Genomic DNA, 18,468 nt, shown 5'->3' with positions numbered 1-18,468 from the left:
TCTATTTTAGACATACATGCTAGCTAATCAACTAAAATTATGACTTCAAAAGACTTATTTTTAAATTCTAAATACTTTTGAAAGTCTTATGCTTATGGTGACCAAGTTGAACTTTGTGTTTTAACCTTAAGTGGTCACTTAGACTGGTTCATGCACATTGTCATTAATGAATATTTATAAATGATGCATTGTAAAAAGATCATTTGCATGAAGATTCATTGGTAATTATAAGTCTTTGCATGTTAATAATCATGGCTTGAAATCCATTGCATGTGGGTTGAACTTTATGAATTTTTTATAATGCAAGCTGAATAATTGAATAGGGAGTGGTGCATGTTGAATCCTAAACATTGTATGCTATATTAAAAAACATGCAAAATTTTCAATAATCCTTTAAATTTTTCTAGAATGCTCTAAATTATACACATGCTCTTTATCAAGTTGTTTGGACACATTTACCATGCTTAAATTACGAGCATGAATATTTTGTGCTTATTTTGAAAATGTCCATTCTTGAATGACCATTGAATGATTGATCTACAACAAATGGTTTAACTTTTGAATCATCATTTATGAGTTTAGAAGGAAGCCAATCTAGGCTTTCCTAATATTATGGTTTAGCACCCAAAATTTTGGTATATGTGTTTAGCACACACTCACCTCACCACCATGGAATCTTAGATTAAGGGGGAGAAATCATTTTTAGGTAAAATAAATTGTGCCTCTCTCTTTTTGATGATGATCAAAGGGGGAGAATATATTTTGGTGTCCTCTTTGTTTAGAGAATGTTATGTGGTGTTATGTGTGGAGGAGAAGTGATATGCATGTAAAATGCATGTGGGGTATGCATGTGAAAATTCAAAGATAAAATGAAAGTTCTATTTGCTTACTTGTTTTATCTTACATGAACTTTCTATTTTATGGTATGCATGTTTAAAGATCTAATAGATATGAAAAATATAGTTAAATATTTTTACACTTTATATGCATAAAGTAAGGGGGAGCATATTTTAGTACCATTCTAGAATATGCATAAATTAAGGGGGAGCTTTAAATTTCACCTTATAGGAGAACACCAATGGTTTGTCATCATCAAAAAGGAGGAAAATATTAGCCTTAGAGGCTACGTGAGCTTAATTGCATTGCTTTGATGATAACAATCCATTAGTGGTTCTAGGTAAGCTTATCTTTACATATAAAGTCATGGTTAGTATAAATATAAATGCAAAGATTAAGTAAATTAGTAATAAGTTAGACATCATCAAAAAGGGGGAGAATGTTAGTTTAAGTAGCTACACCATCATTGTTTAATGTGTTTTGATGATATTAACCTATATGTTGGTCCTAGTTTTTTCCTATCTTTGTAGATCATGTTTAGTACAGGTACTCATACATGAATTATTAGATTGAAGGAAAAGATCGGACCGAGTAGACGTCACAAAGGAAAGATCAAATGGACACGTACTCGAAATGACCCAAGCACAACCAAAGGAAGCTTAATTGTAGAATTATTTGTAATAAGTGTTGTGTGAGGTAGTATGTTTTGTAACTCTTGTGAGTGTGTGTCTTGCATGATTTCTAAATGAGATTTGAGCAAAGCACATGCATACTAGGACACATGAGTTTATAGGATGGCATTAAAAACATAAACACAAACTCACCTTTCATGACTTTCAAAGTTAAACTTAAAGAGTTTGTTAAATGAATCCTAAACTCAAATATGTTTTCTAAAGAGACAAGTTTTCAAACATCTTGATATTTTGAACATCTTCATACTTAGTCTCAGTTTTATCAAAACGAGTCTTGTGTCCTAAAGGTTTAAAGAAAGTCAAGTATATTTATAAAAGGACATATTAAGCATATAAGATATCAATATGGGTTTTCAAGCGTGTTTTATTAATTAAGATATCATATATTCAAAAGGAAACTCATTAGGACAAGTTTTAATCTTCATTAGACTTAATATATTTCATATACTTTTGTCCAAGAATGTTTTGAGTCATTAAAACACTTTTTGATAAGGAAAAACAAAGCAATGGTCACTACCGTAGTGCAGCCTTGAGTCCTGAATACCTTTCGGTATTTTAGGCATAACTTTTTCTAGAAAAGTCCAAATGGGACGATCTTGGTGTTCTTGGAAAGCTACGACAAAATGCACAACTTTAGTGTTGATGATATTTTCTAATTCAGGGATCTCATCTACGAACACAGGAGATTCGTCGACGAGTTATAGTATATGATTAATCGACGAGTGCAGGGGCCTAGTCGACGAGTCCAACGGGCAAAATGATGCTAACGGGTGGAAAATGGCTAGTTTACCAAATAAAATATCTTTTCTTCCCCCCAATGGCTAATTAATGGATCCTAAGGCTCTTGGGCTATAAATACAAGCTATTAAATTTGTATTAACATGGTTTTGAAGGCTTTTGATCATTCTTAGTGAAAAATATCTCTTTACACCAAAACCTAAGCATCTAACACTTTGCATTATTGTTCTTCATTCACAAGTGCTCATTCTCTCTTACTCTTAATTGTGTTTGATTCATTACTTGAGAGATAGTGTGAGGTTTGTTTTGTATCTACTATTTGCTCATTTGAGGAGCATTATATTATATTTCCATCATCTTCTTGTAAGCTTCTTTGTGGACCATTTGGTGAAGGTTCTTTGTGAACCGAAGAGGTTCTTGGTGAGCGGGTAGGGATTTGTTCCCAAGTTGTAAGGCTTCTCCACCGGTGAAGGAGATCATATAGTGGAATCCTTGAGTTGGTCTCAAGGTGTGGATGTAGGCTTGGTGCCAAACCACGTAAAAATACCGGAGTTGATTTTCTCTCCCTATACTCTTTATTATTTGTCTTGTGTATGATTTAAATTTCATATATTGTGATATAATTGCTTGCATCTTGTCAAGTGTTTTATTTTGTAGAGAAAGTTTGTAATTTCGCAAAAAAGTCAATTCACCCCCCCTCTGGACTATATACTCTCGGGCTGGGATGTCTAACATGCCATATTAAAAATAATGAATTGAGTGTGTACATATGCTTGATATGCATGTTTGATATTCATATGCTCAAAATATTATTTTATTTGAACTTAATAATCTTGGATATCCTTCTCTTTTTGATTAATGTCAAAAAGGGGAGAAGTTTTGAGTAAAAATTGAGCATGGTATTAAAAATTTGAACATGATATATGTTTCAAAAGGGGGAAAAACATTTGAACTTGAATGATGATATTAAGATTGAATAATGTGATGAGCATGATAGTAAAAGAGTTTTTGAAATTGATCTTGATATTGTTAAGTTTGTTAAGATGATGCTTATTGAAAGGGAGAGTCTTTTTAAGGCTCACTCAAATTTTTCTTGCCCCTTGTTTGTCATCATAAAAAAGGGGGAGATTGTTGGTCTTATAAGGCTTAACATCCTGTTTTGATGCTAACAAACAAGAGGAATTTAACATATTTGGTTGAATAATGATATTTCAGGACTCACAAGGATCAAGCAAGTGAATAAAAGGTCAAGTGCTCACAAGATGATCATCTGAAGCCTAAAGCATGGATTTAAGGATGATTTAATAAAGCTTGAAGAAAATGATCACATGGAATGTTTTCAAAAGCTTACTTCAATTCAAGTGATTAAAAATGAAAGCTCGAAGAACAATGAAGCTCAGGACCAAGAGAACTCAAAGCAATAACTTCAAGACTTCAAGGAGTTTAAGAAATAAAGAGTTGAATGAGTCTACAGGACACACTTTGTAAGTAGTTCAAGTATATTCAAGTATGAAATTATTTTTGAAGCTCATTAGGCATAAGAGACCTAGAGACCTAAAAACTTAAATCTTGGAACATATTTTTCAAGTAAACAAATTGAAATTCCAAGAATTGAGAAGCAAAGAGAGTTCTTACAAAATTATTTCAAAATTAGAATTTTTGTCTTGATAGGAGCCTGACTGAAATCAATAGTAGGCTACTAAGATAACTGATTTTAAAACACATAGGTAGAAGGTTGTCAGGCTACTGCCTGGACCTTGACAGGTGCCTGACGAGGTAATCTGAGAATGCTAACTGGGTTCTGCAAAGCGACTACCACCCTACTGACTTTGTTTTTAAACTAGGTTTTAACGTGACAGGCGCCTAACCAAAAGCACCAGGCTACTACCACGCGGCAGATTTCAAATTTGTATAACAGAAAAATTTTTAAAATTAGATTGCTTAGAGCTCAAACTTGTTTAAAACATGGGCACTGCTCCAAGTAAACTTGGGGATCAAGTTAAATGCTTTTCTAAATCTATAAATAGCCTCAAGATCATTGAGTTAATTCACCAAGCATCAAAATCAGCATTCATACTCTCTAAATTGCTCTCAACATTCAAAGACTCTCTCACTCTCATCTAGTGCACGAATTCTACTGAAGCTTTGCTGACTCTCAATCACCAATCTTGTGCTACAATTCTGAATCCTTTCAATCATTGAAAGAATCATTCGGTGATAAATTCTCTTGAGCTTCAATTTAAATTTCATATTGTATTACTTTGAAGTATATAGTTTTGAAATCATACTAATCTACTTTATGTGAAAGCATTATTGTACGCAACTCTTGTTTCTTATTTCATTGACGATTCTAGGTTGTTAGATCGTTAGCCAAGTGTGGGGTATCACTTGGAGAGGTGCAACTCTAGCCTATTGAAGAAGTGACCGAGTGAGGGGTATCACTTGGAGAGGTGGTGCTCTTGCCTATTGAATGAGTGTGTAACGGTGTTGTTCCACCTAGAAAGGAACTAGTTTAGTGAATCCTTTGGTGGTTTGCCAAAGGTGAGGACGTAGGCTGGGGATAAGTAGAACCTCATAAAAATCATGGTGTCACTCTCTTTCCCTTTACTCTCTTTAATTTCTAGCATACATATAAACTGCATGGATGTTTTAAATTCTTAATCATAAATACTACAAAGTTTGGAAATTTAATAAACTGAAGTTTAAATTATTTTTGGGATTGCGAAAACTAAAAGGGAGTACATTGATTGGTTAACACCCAAAGACAAATTAACTAAGAGTTTATTTATCTAAGTTGTTAGGAATTTGAGTTGTGGTTTGCATTGAAGAAACAAATTACATTCACTACAGGGCTTGAATCAAATACACAGGGCTGCAAAAGTTGAAAGCTGAATCTTGTGTCTTGTTTAAATATATTGTGGTCAATTGTTTTGGTTGATTGATTGAATGATTATATGGTTGTGGATTAGAATTGTATAAAGACTTAAGTATTTGTTGTGTATTGGATAAATCAACAAAAAGTTAAGAATTCATTAAAAGAAGTAAAAGAGATTAAGGATTCTTAAAAAGAATTAAAATAAAATTTAAACCCAATTCACTCCCCCTCTTGGGACTACACCTTAGTTTTCATGGTTGACCCACTCTCACTCGCATACCAGTTAGTACCAACATCATTTATCCCTCATTTTCATTCTATAAGTACTACGAATACTAATTCGTAGTACTTACTACTCGTTATATTTGTAAACTTACGTTTCATCTTATATAGATGGAAGGATGACTTGATGGTGCCGTCGGTTGCGCAACACACTTGCCCTGGTACAGGTTCGAGTTAGACATGCACTGGGAGCATGAGGTATAGTCTGATTAAAGTGTAGCACATAGTAGTCTCTTTCATTCTTCCAATTACGTATAGTTTACTTAAATTTTACTTATGTTTAAGTGCAGTTCCTATGGAGGCCCTACACAACTGAGATTCTAATTGACCTACCTCCCAATTATGCAGTCGAGAGTGACCTATGGGTAGCCCTAGTGCCACTCATATGCTTTTATATTATCAAGTGATATCTCCCTGACCGAGTCATGCAGCAGTTCGGCTATCAACAGGGCATTCCCAACCTCTCCTTGACATCGAGGGTAGATGTAGTTTGGGATGACCTCCATGGCATGGATGGACGCAGTCAAGGGATCACAAACTGGGCGACTACACACGCGATCTTCGTGACTGCGTGGGAGCAACAACAAGAGTACATCGTACCAAGAGTGGCGGAGGACGGTCTGATGCTTCCAGATGACCCATACTTTACCTGGTATAGGTCCATCGCATGTCGGTTCATTGATAGGACCGCTGCTATATATTTGAGTCTCGTAAGAAGACTTTAACTAGGGGTGAGCAAACAGTCGGTTCGGTTAAATTCGGGTAATTAACCGAATTAACCGAAAAATTCGGTTAATATAAACCATTAACCGAACCGACCGAATTGGCGAAGGACACCGAACCGACCCCGACCGAATTGCCCATTCGGGTAATTCGGTTAACCGATTTTAACCGAAATTATTTAAAATTAATTGTTAAAAATATAATACAATTATAAATTTTTTTTAAAACCAAATCCAACTTAATTAAATACCTTATTTATTAATTTTACTAATGAAAATAATATTTTACCAAAGAACAAAGAATCCAAATAGGTTAATTAAACTCTTTAATGCACTTACATAAGCAAAATTTATAGTCATAAATTATATTTAAAATCTAATTAATTAGTAATTCGGTTAATTCAGTTAACCGAAATTTTTTTTACCCTTAACCGAACCGAAACCGATTAACCGAAATTTTGTAGAATTATAACCGAACCGACTGAACCGGGATTTTTACCCGAACCGAACCGACCAATTTCGGCCAGTTAATTCGGTTAATTCGGTTTTCACCGAATTTTGCTCACCCCTAACTTTAACCCACACTTCCTATTGTTATGTGTACGTTACGATCTGCATGGATTAACCATTTTTGTTTTTGTATCATACAGGTTGACATACTACATGAGGCAAATTAGATCTCACCGGATCCTGCTATCCACTGATTGATGAGTGCTGCATTGGACATTGTCCATGAGGACGGCCGACGGATCCCAGCTGCTCAACCTGATGTACCTACATGAGGAGGTCGACCAACTCTAGTACGAGGAGGACGACATGCCTCTTCTAGTTGTCTAGTGTATCCCATCTCCTCGCCACCAATTGTACAAGAGGAGTACGTGTTCGGTCTGTCAGCACCGTATGCGCCTTCCAATGCAGCTGATATTGCGAGACCGTCTAGTAGACAGGTTGACGCCCTATCTGACTCTTCTACCACCCCATCGATATCATTTTTATTGGACGACATTTTCGAGGGGAGGAGGTTGATGCACCCGCTATGCCGCCTCATTCTCGTCTAGAGACATCATATCAATTCTCTCCGCGTGCGCTTGGCATGGATGATGATTATGCAGTACCTCTTGGCGGAGATGATCCACATACAAGACGACCACGGGACAGGACACCTGATGCAGATGATCAGCAGGGAGAGGGTAGACGCAGATGATAGCCACCATGACCTCGGAGACGGCCTTGCTGTGGCACCGAGTAGTATAACATTATTTTCATTTCATTTGTATATCATTGATTATTTTCATTTCATTTGTATAGCATTGATCATTTTCATTTCATTTGTATAGCATTGATTATTTCCATTTCATTCGTATAGTATCGTTGTATTATTTATGTATAATTGGGACTATTTATTCATTTTCCCCACACATGTATATGTGAATGAAAGTTGTGCAATTATGATCGTTGTCCTTAAATAAAAATGTGCGTTTCATTTTTTGAAAATCCAAATTATGCTAGTGTTAGATACCTAATTCTATAAACACTCTTTGAGTGCATGTTGGAGTAAATTTTTTTATGCATGACCCTAATTAAAAACTCTACAACAATGATTGTATATGATTATCATCATGTATGATAACAATTGAGTTTGAAAATCTTGTCTTTTTAAAAATAAATAAATAAATAAATAAATAAATTTTTAACAATTATAAATAAACAAAGTACATAAATAAGCTAAAAATTAATAAAAACTTTTCTTGCTCATACAAGTGTTTTAAAATCTAGTGAATGAGTGACTCAAGCAAAAAGCTTCAAGTAAAGAGTAATTTATATACTTTTACTAATAACTAAGAAACATATTTGAGTTCCTTTTTTACAATTACTATCTAAAAGAACGTAGTCAATTTTTTATATTTTTTTTACAAAACTATTGCTTGAACGATATTCATTTGGAACTATGAAAATATAATATAATTGAATCGTGTGTTGCGCCTATTATTAAATATTTTTTATTTTAATAATGATATCAACAATGATCATGGCAATGCGTGGATTTTCATAAATTTTGAACAAATGGTCAATTTATGTCATATAATCAAATAAATAAATTTTATTAAAGTGCATTTAAGGAATCCTAAAAAAAATAATAAGTCAGCTCTTTAATTTTTTTTTTATTAGGTATTAAAATATGTATTTTTAATTATATATATATATATATGTATATTCATAACATATCTCGCAACACCAAATTATGAGATTTTATGAAATTTTTTAAAAATCTTACTAGATCAAATTGTGAGATTTCACTAATCATGATTACATATATACGCGTGTAAATATCCCAAGATGAACTGTGAGATTTGATTGAAAATTTTTAGATTTTTAAGGCGTGATGAATAACAAGTATTATTTAATATTTTATTTTAAAATAATAATAAAATGAAAAAAAAAAACAAAAAAACTCGGTGGCGAAGGTACAAATGGCAGGAGACAGGCATAGAAGTCGTCCTGTCAAGTCGCTGTTCTTTTACTGTTTTCCTCAATATTTAACGTTAAATCACATCGTTTCACAGTTCCGACCACCCCCATCACTCACCTCTCTCACTCCCGCCCCACCCCCACCGCACCCTTCACCCCTCTCTCTCTCTCTCTCTCTCTCCTCGTATTTGTCTCGGCATGCATTGAATTTTACTTTGTTTTAGTATTCTATTTTTTAATATATTTCTTTTCAGCTCCACACCCATGTGCACTTGTCCCTGTTTTTTTTCTTGTGCTGCCGAGGAAGAACTGAATAAAGAAGGTGAATAATCTCTTGGACTAGAAACTCCCATGTTACCCCTTTTACCCACACAGCTTAGGTGCTTCTTGTTTTTTTCTCTTCTTTTATAGCACAGAGGAGATACCATAAAAAGCAGAGAGATCTTTCATTTCTAACAGCACCGAAGAGATGACTAAAGTTGAAGACTTTAAGCTACTCAAGATCCAGGTCTTTCTCCATTAACCCATATTCTCCCTGTCTCTAATTTATATTTCTAATTAAATGCAGCAAAGTTCATTAGTAAAAAATTTCTTGTTTGTTATGTTTCTTCATTTTTCTCCCTCATTTACAGACTTTTGTTCTCAAAGTGAGCATACACTGTGATGGCTGTAAGCAGAAAGTGAAGAAACTCCTTCAGAGAATTGAAGGTGCTCGCTTTCTCACTATTTATTATTTTTGGCACTTTTTGTCCTGCTCCTTTTTGAGGTAGTAAAACTCTGTTTTGGGAAGGGATTTGCTGTACTCACCCTTTGAACTTTGAATCTTCATTGTTTGGGTTCTGATGAAACAAAGAAATGGTGTCTTGAAGCTATGATCTTCTGAGGATGACCGTGGAATTTATTGGGTAACACTTAAAAACGATGAAAAATCACTATGCAGACTGATCTTACTCCCAGAAAAAAAAAAAAAAAAAAAGCGTGGTAGCCTTGTCCTGTTTTGAGCGAATACAGACAACCCCAAGAGGGATCTTTACACGCTTGTTAGAAAACTTGATCCCGTGTGTGTTTAATTTATTTCTGTGCTTCTTGTTCTCTTTCCCCTTTACTTGCAGGTGTGTACACTGTAAACATAGATGCAGATCAGCAGAAAGTCACGGTTTCAGGTAATGTAGACTCTGCAACTTTGATTAAGAAACTGGTGAGAACTGGTAAACACGCTGAGCTTTGGTCCCAGAAAAGCAGCCAAAACCAAAACCAAAAACCCAATTGCTTCAAAGATGTCAAAAACAACAAAGTTCAAAATCAGGGTCCGATCAAGGGCCTCGAAGCTTTCAGAAACCAGCAGAAATTTCCCACATTTTGCCCTGGAGAGGAAGAAGACTACTCTGATGATGATGAAGAATACGATGACGAGGAAGAGCTGAGGTTCCTCCGGGAGAGAGCAAACCAGCTAGGTCTTCTCAGACAACAAGCAATCGATGCAAACAATGCAAAAAAAGGTCTTGGAGCCATTCCAGCAGGACCCAACATCATTGATAAACTGAACTCTGGAAAGAAGGGAAACCCAAGTCAGAATATGGGAATTAAAGTTAACCCAGGTGGGATTGGGATTGATCAGAAGACAATGGCGGCCCTCAAAATGAACAATGCCCATTTGGTTGGGGGAAATCCCAATCCTGGGGAAGTTAAAAGGGGAAATGACATGAATTCTATGATGAGTCTTTCATCCTTCCCCGGAAATGGTGCTCTAGGAAGCAATTCCAATGCGTTGGGGGGGTTCCAATTCCAGCCAAACAGTGGATTTCAGAGTTGCCCTGCAGGGTTGACTCCAAACAGGGGATTTGCAACGGGTCACCACCCATCATCAATGATGATGAACATGAATGGGATGCAGGGCAGACAAGCATTGCAGCAGCCACAGATGTTGTATGAGAGGTCTCCTTTCGTTCCCCCTACCACAGGCTATTATTACAATTACTTGCCAGCAATTCCTCAAACCTACAGTGATCCTAATTGCATTAATAGTGGCGACAGCTCTGCGGCTGATATGTTTAGCGACGACAACACAAGTAGCTGCTCAATAATGTAATGGATTGGGATTGGGGGGATTTGGACAGTGTTTGTTTGTTAGTTGCAAAGGGACGGGTTGTTTCCTGGTGGATCTGATCAGTTCGTGTGTAGTTGTTTCAGAAGATGTTTCTTTTTCTTTTCTATCTTTTTTAAGTTGCTTTTTAGTATTCTATTTGCATTATTATTATAATTATTATTATTGTTATTAGTACTGTTGTGTTCGATGTTGCTGTTTGTTTTATTTTATTTTATTTTATTTTTTCCCTGCTGAATGTGAGATTTGAGTATTGGAATTTGCTTTGTCATTCATAAGTTGTTGGATAATTTGTAACTTATATTGTGCAAAATAGGATTGAATTCACGGTAGTGGATGCTCTCTCATGAACTTGATTTTTTAACATTTATTATCACAACAGTAATGCCAATTGTATCATGCGGGTCCATTTAAAACGAGGAAATTCTAATTTTTCAAAGGTTTGTATCTAGAAAGTTATCTTGACAAGACATATAATTGGGTGGAAGCCCCCACTATTAAATTTAAGACTTATATTAACGAGGAAGATGAGAAAATAAAAAAAAGAAAGCTAGGAAGCTGGCCTCAGGATGCTTCAGGATAAAATCGTCTATGGTTATAGTGAATATATGGACGGTTTACTCTATAAATAAGAGGTTTGATTCATGTACAGATATGCAAGAAATAATACAAGTCGGTTGTTCTTTTTTTCTCTCCAAGATTCTGTTTTTATTCTTTGTTTTTTGCAATATATTTTTCCTTTTATCTTGATATGGTATTAGAGCAAACCTCTCGTTTTTTGATTGAAGATTTTTCCAATCCATATTTTCTTATCATGGAGAAAGTCCTGGTTCAATCTTGGTTTCTCAGTCTTTGAATTGTGAGAACATCTATACGTGGAGTATATCAATGTTGATAGCTCTCAATGCCAAGAACAAGACGAGTTTTGTGGATGGAACGTTTTTTTGGCCTGAAGATCAATCTGATCCATTGTACATTCCATGGTTCCATTGCAACAACATGGTCCTTTCATGGATAATGAATTCTCTCACACGAGAAATTGCTACCAGTGTTATCAACACTTCAATTGTTGAAGAAGTTTGGAGGAATCTAAGAATCAAGATCACACAAGGTAATCGTCCCAGTTTATTTCAACTCAAAAAAGATCTTGCTTCATTAGTTCAAGATCAATCTTCTGTTAGTCCTTATTACACGAAGTTGAAAGCTATATGGGATGGATTTTTTACTATGAAACTAATTCCTAGCTATTCTTGTAATTCGAGATGTTCTTGTGGAGCCTTAAAAATAGTGTTTGATCGTCATCAAAAGGAATATGTTCAATTTTTTATGAGTCTCAATGATTCTTTTACACATATTCAAGGGCAAATTCTGCTCATGGATCCAATGTCATCCGTTGATAGAGTTTTATCTCTCACTTTACAAGAAGAAAAGTAAAGAAAGGTGGTAGAATCATCATTGATGACTGAAACTATTGATTTGTTCAGCAAGAATGTTCTTGGAACAATGGCCAAGAATTATCAGAGGCAATGTCCCCAATCCAGTTTGTACTCATTGTGGTCTCACTGGACATATAGTTGACAGATGCTACAAGTTACATGGATATCCACCTAGATATCGTTAGAATCCAAGAACCAAAACATCTTCTACGCATCAAGTTTCATTATCTTCCAATGACCCAAATTGTTCTTCCACAACTCCTCATTTTCCTTTCACCAAAGAACAATGTCAACAACTTCTTTCTTTTCTACAACCCTCTTCACAAACATCTCAACCCACAACCATGAATGCTATGAGCAAAATATCTGTTGTTTCAAACTCTTTTATTAGGTATGATTAATTTACCTGATTTTGTTTCTAAGCAATCGAATTCTTGGATAATTGATAGTGGTGCTACTGATCACATAGTTAGTTCTATTTCCCATCTCACTACAATTACCTCTGTTATAAACACATCAGTAAAATTGCCGAATGGAACATGTGTTCCTATTACACATGTTCGAATTGTGAAAACATCATATTCATTAGTTCTTCATAATGTTTTGTATGTTCAACCTTTCTCTTTTAACCTCATTTCAATCAAAAGAATGACAGAAAATTCAAGTTGTTTTTTGTTCTTTTTTTTTTTTTTTTTTTATACAGGACCTACACTCATGGAAGACGATTGGAGTAGCTAAGCAAATAGCTAGACTATATCTGCTGCAAGCATTTGTTATGAATTCCAGTGTTTTTCCTATTGTAAATTTCACTTCTACTGTAAATCTTCCTTTTGATCTTTGGCATTTTAGGCTAGGTCATCCTTCTCTTAATAAAATTAAAACACTATAGAAGTTGTTGCCTGATATACATACTCCTTCATATTTAAATTGTAATATTTGTCCATTGGAAAAACATAAAAGATTGTCATTCAATACTAGTCATTCCATCATAAATAAAATTTTCGATTTGATACACTATGACATCTGGGGTCCTCTCTCTACTGAGTCAATTATTGGTTTTAGATATTTTCTTACAATTATGGATGATCATTCACGTTGTACTTGGGTATATCTAATAAAAAATAAATATGACACTAGCTCTCTAGTTCAGTCATTTTTTAAGCTCATAGAGACACAATTCGATATTCATATTAAACTATAAGGACTGATAGAGGGGCAATGTTTGATATGCCTGAATTCTACTCTTCTAAATGAGTCTTGCGTCAACAAACATGTGTTGCTATACCTCAACAAAATGGTGTTGCTGGGCGTAAACATAAAATTCTATTAAATGTGGCAAGATCTCTTAAATTTCATGCCAATTTACCCCTTATTTTCTGGAGTGAATGTGTTCTCACAGTAGCTTACTTAATCAATAGAACACCTTCTCCTCTTCTATTTGATAAAATACCAAACGAGATGTCATTCTCAAAACCACCAATTTATACTCATCTTACAGTATTTGGTTGTCTTTGTTTTGTATACTTTATCCCATAATTGTTCTAAATTTGCACCTAGAGCTCGTCACGTGCTTCAAATCTTTATGCTTTCCATCATGATTCAAATTACATTTCTCTTAAGGCATGGTACGTTATGCTAATTGGCAACATAATTTTGCATGATTTTCACATATGCATGCTAGTACTAAATACTGACATGTCAGCTAGGCTTAGCGCAAAATATGATGTTCTGGTTTCACAAAAAAAAAAAAAGTATGCATAAAATTTACAAATAAAAATAAAAATTTGCATGCAAGTGGTCAACCAGCCTCGAAAGTACGATCTACCAATTACTTCATTTGAAGATGGTTTACTGGTAATTAAAGCGCAGTCGACAACTAATTTAGAGGCCAATTTTGGCCTTTTTTGGACTTTTTTCCTAATGTTTTGGGACACTGTTTGCTTGTCTTCTAGATTCATTATTTTGGTGGTTAGTTAATATGTGATAGTTTTATGACTTTTTCGCTTTAAAAAATAAAAAAAAATACTATTTTTCAAAAATAATTTAAAAATAATTGATCATGAAGCTACTTTTGGACACATTTTTAAAATACTCTTTCTCGAAAATTACGTGTTTCTAAGGATGAAAGTGTATTTCACAGGTTTTATGGTTTTCTTTTCTAAAAACCAAAATTCTCCTTTCTATAAAAATAAAAAAAAAAAATTGCCTTTTTAGGACAATTGCCCATGATGCGACTTTAGGGTAGACAAAGGGGTATTTTTCTTCAAAAAAAAAAAACTTGTGCTTTTAAGCTGTGGCGTTTTCAAATTATTTCTGGAAAAATCAAGTTTTTCTTCAAAAATATTGAGTTTTTCTAAATTCTAGAGTGTCAAGGGTTTTGAGGACCCATTTGGGTTGCCAACATTTGGTGATCATTTAAAAATCAAACAAGTATCGATTACCAAATCATTTGTGCATCTAACTTGTCCTTTTTATCTTTGAAACCAGATTTACCACTTTATTTTAATTTTTTTAAAAGGAAAAATAAAGGAAAATTGTTAACTTTTTGAGTCCAATCTCTATTTTGATGCTGACAAAGCATATGTATCTTATGTGTGTGTCTAATATTTTGAACAGGTTTACAATTCAAAATGCACACACAGAAGAGGAAGATAGAAGCTAGAAAGCTCACATCAACTGGCATTTTCCCCGAAAGACTGAAGAATAAAGAAGTAGACATTTGTTTTGTAATTGTATTGCATTTAATTTTTTATCTTTGATCTGTAATAATGCATGCATTTTCATGATATGTTTGAATACTCAATAATTACTGTAGACAGACTTTAGGGATAACTTCGGTCGACCGAACAAGTTTTTTAGGCTAAATTAAAGAGCCTTGACCTTAGATAGACCCTAGGTCCCTACACGCAACTTTAAACTCAAATCGAGACTTAAATGCACACTTTAAGTGTGTACGGTCGATCGAATCCGAACCTACATAGAAGCTTCGGTTGATCGAATCTCCTAGAGTCAACTTGTTGACTATTCGATCGACCATTTTAAAATGAACTTGTACTGTATGGTCGACCGAACTGACACATGGGTGATTCCCAACGCTCTGGTCGGCCGAACCCTTAGTTAAAATCTGACTTGGTCGACCGAACCTTAAAATTTGGTCAATCGAACCTGCCCTGGTCGACCAAACCTCGGAGGGTCCAAAATCGCCTAAATATGATCGACCAAAACCTCAGTTCAAAAATGCTATGGTCGATTGAACTTAGTGATTTGATCGACTGAACTTCAAATATGGTCAACCGAAACTCTCGGATTGGAATTTTTTAAAAATGCTAAAACGTCATTAACTTTTAATTAAACTTTTCCAAAATACCGAACGTATCCCCAACGGTCATAATTTTTGAAAAATTTATAAATGCCCCCATATAACTCTAGATTAGCAACTTTGATTAACTTCAAATTCTCTCTAAACCTTTGTTAATTAAAGTTCCCCCAAAACTAATTTTTATTGATAAATCATTCTTTTGGAGCAAAATCTTTTATACAAATCTCTCCAACTCTCTTTCATGCATTTATTTCAAAATCATTTTTTAGGAGAGTATTTTATTTACACATACTCTCACTAGGAACTTAATCTTGAAAAACATTTTTGAGAGTATTGCTTAGGTTTTCTCTCGATTATTTCTTTGATAAATAGTTTTGGGAAGAAAATTATTTACAGCACAAATATTTTCTTGAGCTTAAATTCCTAAATTCTTCAAATATTATTTTATTTGAAAAAATATTTATAGAAGAACAATAATACTCATTTTTCATATACATTTTATTTGTGCAAAATTAATTGATAGTACCCTTACTCTACAGAGCATAATGCATATCATTAGAGAGTGCATGTTAGCTTTGGTGCAATTCCAAAAGGGGGGGGTGAATTGGTATTTAAAAATATCCTCCTAGGTTAAACTAATCTAGCAGCAGTATTACACAACCTAGGGGCAGTCTAAGTATATATGAAATTGCATATATGAAGTATTTACCAATATTCAAAGCATACAATGCAATTTTAGTATTTCTCAACTCAATGCAATTCTGTGTCTATTAGATACGCAGTATATTCAGTAAGTAAATTAAATCAAGTACACAACAGAACATAATGCAGGAAATGTAAATGTGACACCAAATATGATATCGGGGTTCGGCCAATCCTGCCTACATCCTCGCCTTGGCATACCCGCACAAGGATTACACTAAGGCTCACTTAACGGGTGAAGCGACACCATTTACAATCAAATCAATTAGCACAAGACTGACATCAACCTTTACAAACAATCCTTACCAGGCTAGATTACCGCCCCCTCAGGCCATGCCTAGAATACAACAGTATTTTCAAAATATAACCGGAACAGTGATTATGCTTTCATGTAAAGCAGATATGTACCAAAATACAGCACAAACAAATATGCACTCACAGATGATATGGATTTAATGCTCAAGTGAGATCCAATATGTAAACTCTCTAAGATGTGTGAATGTGTGTATATGTGAGAGTTCAACCTTTGATTCAAGATAAGATATTCAACACAGAAATGATCAAAGGAAATTTAACACAATCCAAATCAAATATCTCAAGGATATTTTAAATGTAAAGCACGATAGATATTTTGGATTGAAGCTGGCAAGAACAATATCAAATATAATATGCAAGCTTGTGTAAAATAATATTTTGCAAATCAAAATCCACAAGCTTGATGAGTCTTGCAATCAAGATGCAAAGACTCATTAGCTATAAGGGTATTCCTGCTCAAGGATTTATTGTTTAAACCGAGGGAAAAAACCCTAACTAAGAACTCTCAATGAAAATAATCAATCAAGTAAGGAGAGTTTTAGCAATGTAAAACACTCAATAACATTCTTGGGAATTTTATCTATCAAAGGAATAGCAAATAGAGAGTGTATGGAAGTAGTATAGGCTAAATGAGATTTGAAAATTTGAGAGAGTTTTTCCTTAATGATCTTGCTAATCAACCATTAATTTTGCAAATGAAAAGATATATACATAGGCAAGAGCAAAATTATGACCGTTGGGGACTCAATGGGCATTATTAAAAAGATTTTAAATGAGTTTAACATTTTAACCCTATTTAACCCCTTTAATTTTTAGTAAAAAATTAAGTTTACCCAAGAGATTCGGGTGCCCAGCTTGAGGTTCGGGTGCCCGAATAGACTCAGTCACAAAACTATTATTTAATGGTTCGGGTGCTTGAATTGAGGATCGGTTGGCTAAACCAAAGTTAGTAGCTAAATGTTCGTAGGTTTAGGTGCCCAGTTCCAAGTTCGGTTAACCGAACTAGCCAAATCGGTCACCCGAGCCCATTTTGAAAGTGATCATTCGGGCGTCTGGGTAGTTGAAAAGGAACCTGACACAAGTTCGGGTGCCCGAGGGAGATACGCTCAAATCAGGTTCGGGTGCCCAAACACAAAGTCAACATATTGACTTGTTTGGTCACCTGAGCCGTTTTACACGGCTTGGGTTTAGTTGCTCAAACCCTCTCAATCTTTACAATTTAAGTCCATTTTATCTCAATTTTGATCCCATGATTGTGAATGATAATGGAGACTTATTAGTGCATTTGTGTTGGGGTCTAAGGTCTTTTCAAGTACGCCCAAAAACCTGGCGTCGGTCGATTGAAGGTTGACCGAAGGGTGCCCTAAGGTCATTCGGTCCCTATGGTCTTGTTGAGCATTAAATCCTATCATGCATGTAGATGCATTACTACAAACCATATAAATTATTACAGACCAATTAAAAAGGAATGCAAATACGATAGAGGATAGGTCTTCATTCTTTCAATTCTTCAGACGTCATAAATGAAGTTTGATCTTCATAATCCGTATGACTTGCTGGAGCTCCTACCAATAGTGCATGCTAAGGATAGACTTGTTCAAGAAGCTCATTGCACAGGTGAGAAACATTGGTTTTGTCATAATTAAAATGGGATCAGACTCATAGAGTCAACCATGCATATATTTGAGTTTTAATGCGTAAATCTCTGCTTGTATTTCAGAAGCATATTTTATGTATTAAAATGTTTTAATGTATCAGTTGAATTCAGCCTGGAATTGAATTAGGGAGTCTCAGCCTTGTAAGTGAGACCGGTTCTGTTCAGCCTGGAAATTGAACTAGGGAGTCTCCACCCCGTAAGGAAGACCAGTTGGGCTCAACCTGACAATTGAGTTGGGGTTTTCCTCGCCCCGTAAGCAGAGGATGTAAATGGCTTCTGCTCCGCCCATTTAAGTGAGTAGGGATAGTGTAATCCTTAGG

The 18,468-nt window shown here is 34.8% G+C and overlaps 1 protein-coding gene across 1 annotated transcript; it reads left to right on the top strand.

The window, feature by feature from the left end:
* Positions 1 to 8,711: 8,711 nt before the first annotated feature.
* LOC131152903 (heavy metal-associated isoprenylated plant protein 37) lies at positions 8,712 to 10,893 on the top strand. Its single transcript, XM_058104853.1, has 4 exons — positions 8,712 to 8,937; positions 9,027 to 9,123; positions 9,248 to 9,323; positions 9,728 to 10,893. The coding sequence occupies exons 2-4, from the start codon at positions 9,085 to 9,087 to the stop codon at positions 10,702 to 10,704; spliced, it is 1,092 nt and encodes a 363-aa protein (XP_057960836.1). The 5' UTR covers positions 8,712 to 8,937; positions 9,027 to 9,084; the 3' UTR covers positions 10,705 to 10,893.
* The last annotated feature ends 7,575 nt before the right edge of the window (positions 10,894 to 18,468 follow it).

Source organism: Malania oleifera, chromosome 4 (assembly GCF_029873635.1).
Source record: "Malania oleifera isolate guangnan ecotype guangnan chromosome 4, ASM2987363v1, whole genome shotgun sequence".
Classification (NCBI taxonomy): Eukaryota; Viridiplantae; Streptophyta; class Magnoliopsida; order Santalales; family Ximeniaceae; genus Malania; species Malania oleifera.
Note: the sequence above shows the minus strand (reverse complement) of the source record. Positions and strands in the feature narration are given on the sequence as shown.

What these genes read in the sequence shown, in the direction of transcription:
- LOC131152903 (XM_058104853.1), top strand. Translation starts at nt 9,085, where the DNA reads ATGACTAAAGTTGAAGACTTTAAGCTACTCAAGATCCAG. An exon ending in TTAAGCTACTCAAGATCCAG is followed by an intron (nt 9,124 to 9,247) that starts GTCTTTCTCCAT and finishes CCTCATTTACAG; the next exon opens with ACTTTTGTTCTCAAAGTGAG. An exon ending in ACTCCTTCAGAGAATTGAAG is followed by an intron (nt 9,324 to 9,727) that starts GTGCTCGCTTTC and finishes CTTTACTTGCAG; the next exon opens with GTGTGTACACTGTAAACATA.